Genomic DNA, 15,942 nt, shown 5'->3' with positions numbered 1-15,942 from the left:
TGATCTTCTTATTGGAATAACAGCTTTATCCGAATCGATGAATCATACAACAAAGATACGGCAGAAGTACCAATACAATACTTTCTGCAAAGGCTTCTTTCTTTTATTGTAATTTGCCCTTGAAAGAAACTCATTTAAACCCTTAAATAACAGGCAGAGAGCTGGCTTTTTAATTTTTTTTTTTAAAAAATAAAAATATTTAACAGTTCCTCGTATATTTTTATGCGATGTACTTGTTTATATAAAAAAAATTTACACATCAGCACCTTGCGGTAAAATTTACTTGCTCTAGAGGCTGGATTGGGAACATAAAACTAACTAGGATAGTTTTGCCGGTGAAAATTGAAAACTAACCCATTCTACATCATTTTCTTTGAACCTGTTTACTTCTAATGGTCAATTAATTGAAACTCAACTCAAATCTTTAGTTCCAAAAAAAAAGTAGTTCCTTGCTTTACAGATAGAACCAAGGTTATACATGACGTTAATTAGGAGGGAATTTGATTATCTTTATTGTAATAATCAATACTTGTTCTGTTATCCTGAGGTGCTATGTATCGCCCACTCTTTTTCAATAATGACTGACCCCAATTGCGCCTAATTATGAGAAGACAGTGTGTACTAAAGATATATAGATGCCACTAACAGACGCTTAATGATGGTTTCTCAATTTGATGTTAAAAGAGAGTAGTCTTTATCCTCTTTGTACCTTTACAACAATGAACAATTTGTGTGAATATTGTCCTTCATCTTCAAGCTGTCTTTTTTTTCTCAATTAAGATAATAATAAGTAAAATAATGACTCATTTTTTTTAATGATAAAAGCGTGGAGCATCTTTATCATAACAATCGGTTCTTTGACTGGGAAGAGATGAAGAATAAGATGTGTGTGAAATGTATGATAGTTCCACACTCAATGCATGCTGCGGCTCACACTAAATTTATTCACTTCACTTTCTACATATAAGAGTCCATACAGTAAAAAAACCAAGTTCAGTTCCTTATCCTAATTTCTTCATTAAAGAAAAAAGAATACTAAAGAGTTAACAACAATATGGCTTTTTCCAATTTCCTACCTGCTTATCCTACTACTACTGTTCTTATTTTTTCACTTCTTTTTGTTCTTGTACGTACCACCTTTTCACAAACTTTTGGCAACTTACCTACAGGCCCCACCGTGTCGTCGTGTGGGCCACTCCTGTTACAATTGGTTCCATGTGGACCATTCGTGCAAGGCGCGTCGCCATCACCGGTAGATCAGTGTTGCAGTAACCTCAGGCAACTCTATAACCAGCAACCAGGTTGTCTTTGCCTGTTGCTCAATCAAACAAGCCTCAGCTCTCTTCCTATCAACACCACATTAGCTCTTCAGTTGCCACTTCTTTGTAACATGCATGTTGACAGATCTACCTGTTCAGGTATATAACAATAGAGATCAATGTTAGGGAAAAATTATCCCTTCTTTAAAGTTACAATGCATTATTAATTCGTCCCATTTTTCATACTGTCAGTTTCTGAAGGATTGGCTCCTAATGCACCAACACCTCAAGTTTCCTTTGGGACAAAAAACAATTCAACTGTTGCTGGTATGAAGTTTTTATAGACTGTAAAACTAGCATGTAGAAATCTACATTCTCCACAGTTTTAATAATCGATGTTTCTATACATCTGTCTAATGTTTTTGCCTTTCTTGTCTTGAATTTCAGCTTCGCCGATGCAGACAGTAGCACCTAAGACAACCAGCATTTTGGGATTTGGCTTTCACAATAGCTCTGCTTTTGCTGTAAACTTCAATGCGAAGGAGAGTTTGATGATCACAGTGCTTACTTCTTGGGGTGCATTACTCTGGCTCTAACCGTTTCTGTATTATTTGACTAAAAGTTTAGCTCAGACAAATGCATGTAGTTTACTGTTCCAACAAAGAAATCTTCAGATTTAAGACGCTATAATCTCAACAAGAAGTACTACAACTTAGGAAAAATGATGAAGTAGGACTGAGAATTTTGCATACAGTAGACATGATATGTAGCAAGTATGTGCTTTAGGTACACTTATTGTAACAGAAATGTTGTTCTATTACAGATTAGTTTGTCCACTCATTTTTAAACTAGTTATTCCCCTCACCTTATTTCCAGAATCATATGCCGATTTTATAGCAGATCTTTATGCTCATATGCCAGTTTAATACTAGCATATCGTTATGTCTATACCAATGACTGCCCAATAACATCTATGGACAAATATTCTAGAAGTATTGGTGACATATTCCCTCGAAGTAGCCTAGAAAAGTTCAGCTTCTATTTATGATTTATCACATCAAAGAACAGGAAATTTTCCTCTTAACCTTTCATTAGTGAAGCCAAATATTCAAATCCTTTTGCTGTAGCAAAATCTATGCCTTTCCTTCATCAATCTCCTACAGAAAAAATGAATAGCTAAGCATAGAGTTGGGTGAGAACTAGACTCACGGGCTCCAGCTGTAAAAAAATCACTTATCAAACTAAAAGCAATATGCATATTTCGAAATCATTCAGTCATTTGTATTCTTTTCAGCATGAAAACTACAGTTTCCCATTTGTATTCTCTTCCAGTTAGATCCTTGAACAGAGGAGTATCCTTGTACACAATGTCTAATGCAGTTACTGCAGATAAAAGATGTCAAAATTAAACAGGTAAGAACCCTCTAAAGGAAATTTGAGAGATAACATTAGAAGAAAGGAAAAGATACACTAATAGAGCAAATTACAGTATCTTTATGTATTAAAAATATGGATATCAAACATAGTTGTGAGTTTATGGTTGAAAGATAAAAAACCACTTGAAAGTCTGCAATTATTTGAATTGGAATGTTTTTGCAATTGGAAGCTGGAACCATATAACAGTACGTCATGATAACATTCTATAGATGGTACGTTCACTTCAAGAAGGCTGTGAAACATGCAAATTGCAAGACGTGGTTTGGTCATGAACAGAGGCGGAACGTGCATTGAAAACTTATGGGTTCTGGATTCTAGTCTTTTTTAAGTTGTTGAATTGGAAATTAAAAAGTTCACCTAAAACAACCGCGTCGGCTCCCTTATCATAAACATATTATTAGACAAAACAAAATCTAGGCATTCCATCAACTCTATTGCAACAGTAATTAATTGTAACGACCCGATCAGTCATTTTGAGCAGTTGCACTTCGCTCGGTAGTTTACGGCATGAGTAGCTCTGTATGATGTATTATGACTTATGTGAATCGTCGGTTTGGTTTTCAGGTTATTCGGAATCGAATTGAAAGAATGAATTTCATTGTTGAAGCTTTAAGTTGGAAGAGTTGATCAAGTTTGACTTTTGTGAATTTCATCCCGGAATGGAGTTTGATGGATCCATTTGGTCCGGATGGTGATTTTGGACTCGGGTGTATGCCCGTATTTACATTTGGATGTTTCTAGAAAGTTTCGACACAAATTGGCGAAAATTGAAAATTTGAGGGTTTGAAAAATTCATAAGTTTGACCGAAAGTTGACTTTGGTGGATATCGGATCCGGATTGTGGTTTCGGGAATTTGAATAGCTTCTTATTTCATTTGGGACTTGTGTGCAAAATTTGAGTTCATTCGAGTTTGATTTGATATGTTTCAGCGCGAGATTTGGAAGTTGAAAGTTCAAAGTTCATTTAAGTTTGATTTGAGGTGTCATTCATCGTTTCGATGTTGTTATGTGTGATTTGAGGCCTCGAGTAGGTCCGTGTTATGTTATGGGACTTGTTAGTATATTCAGACAGGGTCCCGAGGGGCTCGGGTGAGTTGCGGACGAGGTTCGGATTTGTTTGGATCATTTTTGGCTAAATTGTTGGTGGCAGATCTGGTGTGATCGCACCTGCGGCTGGTTGCGCAAGTGCGATGGTCGCAAAAGTGACGAAGGAGTCACAGAAGTGAGGTGAGTGCTGGGTGAGGAACACCGCATAAGCGGAGGTTTGGAGCGCAAATACGTATGCGCAGGTGCGTAGTGATGGGGTGCATGGGCGAGGTATTGCGTAGGTGCGGATGGTGGCTCGCACCAGTGATGTCGCAGAAGTGAGTATTTTGTCCGCAGGTGCGAGGGTCGAGTTCTTAGCTGGTTCTGCAGAAGCGACGCTGCATAAGCGGCTAATTGTTCGCAAAAGCGAAGATGCTGGGCAGAATGCTATAAATCGAGGTTTTTGGTTCTTTTATGATATTTTGAGATTGGGGGCTCGGATTGAGACGACTTTTGAAGTAATTTTTATCACAAGGATTGGGGTAAGTGTTCTACACTTGGTTTGGATTTTATTTCATGAACCCATCTTCATATGTGGCAATTGGATGATGAATTTTAAAGAGAATTTGGGGGGTTTTGTCTAAAACTTCATAAAGCAAATTTTTGATTTTTGAACATCGATTCAGAGTCGGATTTGGGTGAAACTAGTATGGTTAGACTCGTAATTGAATGGGTTATCGGATTTTGAAAGTTTTATCGAGTTTCGAGGCGCGGACTCGGGTTGGACCTTTTGGTTGATTTTGGACTTTTGAGTAAAGATTCGACCTTTATCAATTGGAATTGTTTCCTTAGGCTTTATTTGACGTATTTGAGTTGCTTTTGGCTAGTTTCGAGCCGTTCGGAGGTCGGTACGTGCGAGATCTTGCTCGGTATTGGATCTGACTTGTTCGAGGTAAGTAATACTTCTAAACTTGGAGCTGAGGGTATGGACTATGTGTTTGGTGTTGAGGTGACACACATGCTAGGTGACGGACGTGTGGGCGTACACCGTGTGAATTGTGACTCAGTTATTTCTGTGGTACTTTGTAGTTACCTGATCTTATCTGTAACCATGAAATCTCTACGTACTAGAGATTTTGAGCTGTGATTCATGCTAGCAACCATGTCTAGACCACATGCTTATTCTGTTAGGACCCGCCGATGTCATTGCTGCTATTGAATTATTTGCTTACATTGCAATTACATACTCAGACATACGCATTCATTTGCATATCATATCTCAGTCTATGTCACCATTTATTAATACATCACACCATCATGTTAGGATGATTTTCATGTCATTGTGAGCCCGAAAGACTGGAGAGATTGATGACTAAGTGAGGCCGGGGGCCTGATGGTGAGGATTTATGATGGGATCGGGTTGCATGCCGCAACATGTTGTATTGATTTATTCCATGATTGGCTTGTTATAGTGCTTGGGCTGAATGAGCCCCTCCGAAGTCTGTACACACCCCCAGTGAGCGCAGGTACCTACTGAGTGCGAGTGCCGAGTGATTGGGAGGATTGAGTAAGTGTGAGGGCTTAGTGGCTGTGAGGACTGAGTGTCTGTGAGGACTGAATGACCGGGATGATTGAGTGAATTGATACTCTGAGAGTATGCATATGATTTTATCACTGAGTTGTATCGCATTCGACACGCACACTTGACATACATGCATAGAGGTATTTTTCCTCATGTTATACGGTATCACGTCATTCATGACTTCTCATACATATTGACATGTAGGCATAGAGATGTATTTTCCTCATGCCATTTGAAAATGAAATATTTACCTGTTTAAAGATTTTGGGAAAAATCACAATTTTACAAAACGTACTCATATTTTGGTGACTTCGGTAAAAAAATTAAGTTTTCACTGATATACTTGGAAAGCAGGCCCATTTTCTCGGAACTGTGAATGAGCTGAGCTTCTTATCTCTCAGCTACTTCTTTTATTATTTCCATTATGTTGTTATAAACTGTTATTGGCTATTGGTGTTGGATCCCGACCTGTGTTCCAGCTCGTCACTACTTTCAACCTAAGGTTATGTTTGTTACTTATTGAGTACATGGGGTCGGTTGTACTCATACTACACTTCTGCACCTTGCGTGCAGATGTTGGATGTTTATGTTGCTATGATCGACGGGAGCTGGATTTGAAGACGTACCTGCATTCCTGTTGTAGCTGCCTCTTGTTCATAGTAGCCTTAGATTTATTAAAAATCTGTTTATGTACATTTCGAACAGATGATGTATTTTTTTATACCAGCTTTGTAAATTCTAATCTTAGAAGCTCATGATTTGTACTACCAGTCCTTGGAAACTTCTTGTATAAAGGCAGTTTTATTATCATTTCTTTTCTTAATAAATCTCATTTAAATTGGATAGTTTTTAATTAGCTTACCTGACGGGTTGGGTTAGGTACCATCATGACTAGGTGATTTTAGATCGTGACAAGGTGGTATCAGAGCTCTAGGTTCATAGGTTATACAAGTCATGAGCAAGTGTCGAGTAGAGTCTTGCGGATCGGTATGATGACGTCCATACCTATCTTCGAGAGGCTACAGGGCATCTAGTATAAATTTCCCATCTTCTTTCCTTATCGTGCGATATTAATTGAGCTTGAAATGTAACTCTCCAAATTCCTTCCACGCATTCCTATGCGCATGTTAGCGTTCAGTATCAGTTGTGCATCGATGGCTTGTGATTTCGTGGATGAGGTGCGAGATGTGATTTTGGTGTGCTGATGATGGGCAAGTCTGGAGGACTTGAGATCGGGTTTTGACTATAGCTCGAGCATAGGGATTTCGGTTGTGTGAGCACGTACTTTTAGACTTATATGTCCGGTAGCATCCCTATGAGTGAAATTTGTGACTCTATGAGTATGATGTGACTGCGGAATATATTCAGATGGTTTGATTGTGATGAGAATAGTTTGTTTGAGATGTAAAAAGGACTATTGGGGTGCTAGATTGTTGTCTTGATGTGACGAGAATAGTTTTATTTTATTGCTTTGAGTCAAGTGGGGGAGTCTGCTATCGACGAGTTGATTGCATGGTTATGTGTTGTATTGGTTTCGGTTTAGGGTATACTTGTGAATCGGTTATGACTTGTAAAGATCGAGATCGAGGATGGCTCGAGTAAAGGAATTTTTGTATACGGGCTATGTTACACTTTATGGGTATATGAGAATCATGGGATGATTGAGTTGTTATTCGCGAAAGAGGTAGTCCGCATGGAGTAAGAAATTGCTCGGTTGCTGAAAGGTGTGGATTACTTCTTTGGGTGTTATTATGCTAATGGAGCACAAGTCGTTTGGCCCATTGATCGGTGCAATTGAGATTTGAGCGGAGTGGATGATTCTCGAAAAGGTTCGAAGGGATTCAAGATTTATATGTAACAATTGAGAATTTTGCGGATTGGTATATGGCTAGAAACTGAGATTTACATTGGATGTTGTCGGGACTCGCGATATTTCTATATCATTATGAATTCTACATTTCAGTATCAGGAAGGTGAAAGAAATGACTTTAGACTCACAGAAGATCTCTTTAGAGTGGGTGTCTCGGTTGTGGTACTTTGAGGTGCTTAAGGGGGAATACGATGGCTTATGGGCCTTAAGGCGGTGTAATTTTATTCTAGGATCTCGTGGGGTGAGTTTTGGTTAAAGATCGTGGTATTATGGCGAGGAGGAGTGTCAACTTGAGGGTAATTCGAAAGGAACTCGGAGAAATAGGACAACTTGGTAGTAGGTTGGATCAATAGGGTAATGATATGCTCAATTCTTTTGGTTCTCATGATGTGGTGAGTCTCTACAGGTATTTTGTAGCAATACTCTTGGATTTGGCGACTCGCGTGGCTTGGTTGAGTTAGAGAGATTCATTTCTAACGGCTTGATTGTGTGCAAATGGATTTCAAAGTGCTCTCGAGGATTTCTACCACGGTTAGAGGTGTATATTTCCTACCGACGTGAGGATCATGTTGCGTATTGTGATTTTCTCGTGGATGAGATCAAATGGAAGGTTCATGGTTAATTGAGTATGTAGTTTGCTTGTGACTCAGAGTTGATTATGAGATTCTCGTACTTTTCATATGATGACATGATAGATGCGGCGTGTTGTGTAGGATTGAGTTTTGCATGTGCAAGGTTAGGGTTCATAGTTTCACTACAAAAAATGAAGATACGACGACATTTATTAAATGTCATATTAAGGTTCTTAAATGTAGCATATTCGTTTATCGATATTTATTTTACATTTGCATCAAATGTCTTAAATTCCAGTGTCATTTATTTTCCGACATTTAGGTAAATGTCGGTAAGAATTTTACGACATGTATTTTACGACATTTAAGTAAATGTCGATAAGAAATTTACAACATTTATTTTACGATATTTAGGTAAATGTCAGTATGAAATTTACTGACATTTACTTTTAATGTCAATAAGAAAATTTACGACATATACGAAAATGTCGTATTTACATTTACATGACTGTAAAATATGATTAGTGACTTTTTCATAACTTTTAAAAATATCATATTAAGAATTCCAACATTCAGATTAACGTCAGTACCAATTTTTTTTAAATATTAATAATAATCTCTTATTTAGTTTTATCATAACACTTTACATTCAATTGGTACATCCACAAATGTCAGCCTTCAACTAACATGAAATATATGTAAAATAAAGGCCTTTTAATATTATAACTAAATAATAAAGTAGCAATCTAAAAAGTACTCTGTACAAATAGATGATGCCAAATCAAATGATTTGTTCTCAAGTAAACCTCAAATCCAACTAAATCATAAAACATCAACATGTAACTACGGTATTATCACTTTCGAATGAATTCTCTTTAACTTCTAGACTAAATCCTGCAACAAAGTTTTTTGAAACCACCTCTCAAAGAGTCAAACTTTTCATTGCCCGTAATTCTCCTTCAAAAATGCTGCACAAGAAGTCATACAGAAAAAAATTATATATAATAAAAGGAATTCTTTTCTCTTCGATTATAACAAATTGGGATACCAAAAACAACAGATTGAAATTCTATAAAACAAACATATTGTATAATGAGTATAATAGCAGAAACTGAAAAGAGGAAAGAAAGAAAATAAGGCAAAGAAAAGAGAGGAAAACATATCACGATCGAATTGAGAAATCCCTGCATCTTAGGGTCTTGAGGTGCTGCTAACAAAGGAGCCCTAGGAGTATCACGGCTAATCTTTGGGCCTTTTGTTGGCAATTGTGGTCAATTATAAATTTAGGTGCCTCGGTCCTACGTATAATTTAATTTTTTATTTTTAATGGAACATTGAAATTTTAATCAATTTTTTTTAAATCGGTAACTTTTTAAAAAAAAGGATTAACGTTTTACTTATACGGGAATCTTTAAACTTTTTTAATAAATTATAAAAAATAGCATAATAAAATAATATAGAAAGTACATTAAAAATTTAATAAAATTTTAAAAGATTAAAGAAACTCATAGAAAAATAAAATATCTCGAATTCTTTTATTAGTATAAATAATACAATAATGTTACGTTTATTATTATAAATCAACTATAACGTTTGAACTTTCAAATAATTAAAATATTAAATTTTAAAAAAAATATTAACAAACTACAAATTTAATTACCTCTCAAAAAGTAAATAATCAATAAACTTTATAAGTACTATAATTTAAAATATTACTCCTTCATAAATAAGTAAAATTGTAGTAAAAGAATAAGTCTCATAATTTTGGAAGACATAAAGCTAGGAAATAAAGAGCAATAGCAGGTGAAGATATAAATTTCGGCTATTCATTTTCAAAAAAAAATATTCAAATGATATTCACCTTCACGATGTTCTCACTCAAATAGTAAATATGCAATATTTTGACTCGATATCTTAGTTAATCTCAATCTTATATATATGTGTGTGTGTGAGAATTGAACTTTTATCATTCATTTGTTAAATTATTTTGAGGGTCAATGTTACTAATTAGAAAATTTAACATATAATTTATGCAGTAACTCCCGAACACTGAGGATAGGCGTGTTTAGGATGCACAATTAGACATTTGGGACGTAAGCCTCACACATGAGCCATCGCAACATGTGCCTCGCCCAGGAGTGAGTCAGGGACGAGTCCGAAAAAGACTTTTAAAACATTAATCGACATCTTATATCAAATGTTATTTTTTTGCAACATGTAGTATCAATCGTTGTAGTTTTCACTACATTTCTTCATAAATTTTACTGTTTTTACGATATTTCTTCATAAATGTTATTGTTTTTACGATATTTAGTATCAAATGTCATTTTTACAACATTTAATATCAAATGCTCATTGTTTTTATGACATTTTGTATCAAATGTCGTAATTTTGACGATATTTCTTCATTAATGTCGTTATTATTACGACATTTTGTATCAAATGTCATATTTTGATGACACTTAGTATCAAATGTCGTAATGTTTGCGACACTTTGTATCAAATGTCGTAGTATTTACGACATTTATTCATAAATGACATGAATTTCACATTTTTCGACATTTATTTCAAATGTCACTAAATAAATGTCGTCGTATCCTCACTTTCTTGTAGTGGTTGGAGGGGAGGTCATGAATTTTGTACTACACTTTTGCATCTTGCGTGCAAATGTTGGATGTTGATGTTGTTGTGATCGACGGGAGATGGATTTGAAGACGTACCTGCATTCCGGTTGTAGCTGCATCTTGTTCATGATAGCTTTAGATTTATAAAAAATCTGTTTATGTACTTTTCGAACAGATGATGTATTTTTTTTAATACCAATTTTGTAAATTCTAATCTTAGAAGCTCATAATTTGTACTACCAGTCCTTGAGAATTTTTTGTATAAAAACAGTTTTATTATCATTTCTCTTCTTAATAAATCTCATTTAAATTGGATAGTTGTTAATTGACTTATCTGATGGGTTGAGTTATGTGCCATCACGACTAGGTGATTTTGGATCGTAACATTATTCATGAACTAACAGACTATATCCTAATATCCTTAAACATTAGGATAAGAGGTGAAAAAAGACACCTGAGAGACACAACCAAAATTTGTTATTGAGAGAAAATTGAAGATGTGGAATTTTGCCAAGGTGGAGATTTGTTGAAATTGGCAAAAGTACCACATCGGTGGATGACAATTTTGAATGAGAATTTCACCCTATAAAAGGAGGCCTAATGTTTAGGATTTAAATACACCTCTCATTTGCCTTTTATCTTCTTAAGGCATTTGTATCTTCTCTCTTTAGTATTATTTCACTTGTAATTTTGGAGTGGAATAAAATATTGATTGTGTCCGAGGAAGTAGGCAAAATTGGCCGAACCTCGTAAATTCTGGTGTTCTTTTATTGTTGTCTTATTGTCTTGTTTATTATTTAGTGGTTGTCATAATTTTTGGTATAGTAGTTGTGACTCATTCACACTATATACATTTGGCTTCCGCAACAATTGGTATCAGAGCCAAGGTACTGTCTAAGTATGCTCTGTGGTTGCAGCATAGTCTGATCTTCCACATCAGAAAAGATCTATCTTGGTAACTGAGTCAAGGTTCTGTCTGAGTATGCTCTGTGGTTGCAGCTTAGTCTGATCTTCCACACCAGAAAGGAAATAATCTTGATTTGTGTCGTCAGCTACTAAATAATATTTGTGTCAAAATGGGAGACAGTAAACAAGAAGAATCTACATCAAGTGTCAATAATACGTCATCGTTGGCATCTTCGCTTATGACAAGAATTGTGTCAAATGCGAAATTTGCGGTAGAAATTTTTGACGGGTCAGGACATTTTGGGATGTGGCAAGGCGAGGTTCTAGATGTTCTTTTTCAACAAGGGCTAGATCTTGCCATTGAAGAAAAGAAGCCAGATGTTATTGGAGAAGAAGATTGGAAAATTATCAATCGTGTTGCTTGCGGTACCATTCGATCCTACCTTGCTAGAGAGCAGAAATATCCATACACAAAGAAAACTTCTGCAAGTAAATTATGGAAAGCACTGGAGGATAAATTTTTGAAGAAAAATAGTCAAAATAAATTGTACATGAAGAAGAGACTGTTTCGCTTCACCTATGTTCCTGGTACCACAATGAATGAACATATCACCAGTTTCAATAAGTTGGTCACAGATTTGCAAAATATGGATGCAACTTTTGATGACGGTGACTTGGCCTTGATGTTGTTGGGGTCACTTCCTAATGAGTACGAGCACCTTGAAACTACTCTACTCCATGGAAATGATGAAATTTCTCTCAGAGAAGTTTGTTCGGCTTTGTACAGCTATGAACAAAGAAAGGGAGAAAAATAGAAGGGCGGAGAAGGAGAAGCACTAATTGTGAGGGGTCGTCCTCAAAATCAAATGAGGACTAAGAAGGGAAGATCCAAGTCGAGATCTAGACCCAGCAAAGATGAATGTGCCTTTTGGCGAGAAAAGGGGCACTGGAAGAAAGACTGTCCGAAGTTGAAGAATAAGGCCAGACATAACAATGGAAAGGCCATTTTGGATTCAAATGTAGCTGATTGTGATGATTCAGACTTCTCATTAGTTACAACAGAGTTATCAACATCATCAGATATATGGTTGATGGACTCGGCTTGTAGCTATCATATGTGTCCCAACAAGGGCTGGTTCGTGAATTTTCAAGAAGGAGAATATGGAGTCATCCACACAATGGATAACGGCCTTCTTACCTCATATGGCATTGGTTCAATAAGATTAAGGAGCCATGATGGAATGATCAGAACATTAACAGATGTTCGATATGTACCGGGTTTGAAGAAGAATCTCATCTCTGTGGGAGCCCTAGAATAAAAAACGTTCAAAATCATTGCAGAAAATGGAGTGATGAAATATGCTCCGGTGCACTAGTGGTAATGAAGGCCAATCGGAAGAACAATAACATGTACCGCTATCGTGGTAGTACAGTTATTGGGACATCGACAGTGACATCCAGTGATGACAAAGAGGCAGAAGCAACCAGGCTATGGCACATGCGCTTGAGACATGCTGGAGGGAAATTCTTGAAAGCTCTATCTAATCAAGGATTGTTAAAAGGCGTAAAGACTTGCAACTTGGAGTTTTGCAAGCATTGTGTCAAAGGAAAACAGACAAGGGTTAAATTTGGTACAACGATCCATAATACTAAAGGCATTTTGGATTATGTACACTCTGATGTTTGGGGTTCTTCCAAAATACCTTCATTGGGTGGGAAGCACTATTTTGTAACCTTTGTTGATTTTTCCCGAAGAGTGTGGGTGTATACAATGAAGAGCAAAGATGAAGTGTTGGGAATTTTTCTCAAATGGAAGACGATGGTGGAGAATCAAACAGGCAGGAGGATCAAGTGTATTCGCACAGACAATGGAGGTGCATACAAAAATGATTATTTCAATAAGGTCTGTGAAAATGATGGCATCGTTCGACACTTCACTGTCAGAAATACACCACAATAGAATGGAGTGGCAGAACGTATGAACCGGACTTTACTGGAGAATGTACGGTGTATGTTGTCCAATGCTGGCTTGGGCAAAGAATTTTGGGCTGAGGCAATTACATATGCATGCCACCTCATTAATCGTCTACCAGCTGCTGTCATTGATGGCAAGACACCATTTGAAAAATGGTATGAAAAACCTGCTGTAGATTATGACTTTTTGCACGTGTTTGGCTCAATTGCATACTATCATGTGAAAGAGTCAAAATTGGATCCGAGAGCAAAAAAGGCTATATTTATGGGGATTACTTCTGGAGTCAAAGGATACCGCTTATGGTGTCCAGAGACAAGGAATATTATATTCAGCAGAGATGTTACCTTTGATGAATCTGCCATAACAGATAAGGTGACATTTGAAGATGTCAAACAAACTGATGGTGCATCAAAGCAGGTGGAGTTTGAGGGAAAATTTATTTTTCCTACACAAGAAGCAGAGGAGGAAACAAATGAAGATTATCCTCTGGAAGAAGAGCCAGTAGAGAGGGAGATTCCAACTCAGGAACCTCGATAATAACTTGAATCAATAGCAACCAACAGGCCAAAAAGGACAATAACAAAACCTGTTCGTTTCATAGAGACGGTTGCTTGTGCAACCTCAATTGTAGCTGATGGTGTTCCTACCACTTATAAAGACGCAATCCAAAGTTCAATAGAAGATAAGTGGAGGATTGCCATGAATGAAGAAATGCAGTCCCTTCATCAGAATCATACATGGAAATTGGCCAATCTCCCGAAGGGAAAGAAAGCAATTGGGTGCAAATGGGTATTTGATTTCCTAACCAAGAAGATGTTCGCTACAAAGCAAGATTGGTGGCCAAAGGATATGCTCAAAAGGAGGGAATTGATTACAATGAAGTATTTTCTCCAGTTGTCATTCCTCCATTAGAATTATGTTGGCTTTGGTAGCACAGTTGGATTTGGAACTAGTTCAGATGGATGTAAAAACTGCGTTTTTACATGGAAACTTGGAGGAGGAAATCTACATGACTAAGCCAGAAGGATTCAAAGTTGCTGGAAAAGAAAATATGGTATGCAAACTTGAAAATTCGTTGTACGGATTGAAACAATCTTCTAGACAATGGTACAAGCGATTTGACAAGTTTAGGTTGCGGTAAGGGTACAAGAGAAGCAAATACGATCATTGTGTGTATTTGCGCAAACTTAATGATGGTTCCTTTGTATATCTTCTCCTATATGTTGATGATATGTTAATAACTTCCAAGAATTCAGAAGAAATTGATAAGTTAAGATTCAACTGAAGGAGGAGTTCGAGATGAAGGATCTGGGTGAGGCAAAGAAAATTCTTGGCATGGAGATAATAAGAGATAGACGTTCAAAGAAACTCTGTTTATCTCAAAAAGAATATTTGAAGAGAGTACTACAACGTTTTGGCATAGATAAGAAGACTAAGCCAATTAGTACGCCACTTGCTCCCATTTTAAGCTAAGTACTACTATGTCGCCAAAGGATGAAACTGAACAGGAGTATATGTCAAGGGTACCATACGCAAATGTTGTTGGTAGCTTGATGCATGCAATGGTGTGTACGAGACCTGACATTTCACAAGCCGTTGGAGTTATTAGCAGATATATACATAATCCAGGAAATGAGCATTGGCAAGCTGTGAAATGGATTCTACGGTATATTCATAGTACTGTAGATGTTGGTTTAGTTTTTTAGCAGGAAGGCAATCGGTCTGTAGTTGGATATTGTGACTCAGATTTTGCAGGTGATCTAGACAAACGAAGGTCAATTACTGGTTATGTGTTTACTTTTGCAAAGGCACCAGTTAGTTGGAAGTCTACTTTGCAGTCAACAGTTGCTTTGTCTACAACAGAGGCAGAGTACATGGCTATTACAGAGGTTGTGAAGGAGGCAATTTGGCTTCAAGGGTTGCTAAAGGAGCTTAGTATTGAACAAAAATATATTATATTTTTTTGTGATAGTCAAAGTGCTATTCAATTAGCGAAGAACTAAGTTTATCATGCAAGGACGAAGCACATTGATGTTCGGTATCATTTCGTACGAGAAATCATAGAAGAAGGTGGAGTCACGGTGAAGAAAATTTATACTATGGAGAACCCTGCTGATATGCTGACAAAAGTGGTGACTGCGGTCAAGTTTCAACATTGTTTGGATTTGATCAACATTGTTGAGATTTGATCAACATTGTTGAACACTAAAGATTGAAGATGAAGACACAACCAAAATTTGTTATTGAGAGAAAATTGAAGATGTGGAATTTTGCCAAGGTGGAGATTTGTTGAAATTGTCAAAAGTCCCACATCGGTGGATGACAATTTTGAATGGAAATTTCACCCTATAAAAGGAGGCCTAATGTTTAGGATTTAAACACACCTCTCATTTGCCTTTTTATCTTCTTAAGGCATTTGTATCTTCTCTCTTTAGTATTATTTCACTTGTAATTTTGGAGTGGAATAAAATATTGATTGTGTCCGAGGAAGTAGGCAAAATTGGCCGAACCTCGTAAATTTTGGTGTTCTTTTATTGTTGTCTTATTGTCTTGTTTATTATTTAGTGGTTGTCATAAATTTTTGGTATAGTAGTTGTGACTCATTCACACTATATACATTTGGCTTCCGCAACAATCCCAACACCATCCCTCGCTTGTTATAGAAATATTTTGAAAATAAACCAATGGAGT

The 15,942-nt window shown here is 36.6% G+C and overlaps 1 protein-coding gene across 1 annotated transcript; it reads left to right on the top strand.

Moving 5' to 3' along the window:
- Window positions 1-1,054: 1,054 nt before the first annotated feature.
- LOC104108816 (non-specific lipid transfer protein GPI-anchored 10) lies at window positions 1,055-2,107 on the top strand. Its single transcript, XM_009617942.3, has 3 exons — window positions 1,055-1,418; window positions 1,512-1,586; window positions 1,707-2,107. Exons 1-3 carry the CDS (start codon window positions 1,055-1,057, stop codon window positions 1,853-1,855), a joined length of 588 nt encoding a protein of 195 aa, XP_009616237.1. The 3' UTR covers window positions 1,856-2,107.
- Window positions 2,108-15,942: the final 13,835 nt, after the last annotated feature.

Source organism: Nicotiana tomentosiformis, chromosome 3 (assembly GCF_000390325.3).
Source record: "Nicotiana tomentosiformis chromosome 3, ASM39032v3, whole genome shotgun sequence".
NCBI lineage: Eukaryota > Viridiplantae > Streptophyta > Magnoliopsida > Solanales > Solanaceae > Nicotiana > Nicotiana tomentosiformis.
This window is presented reverse-complemented; position numbering and strand designations above follow the sequence as displayed.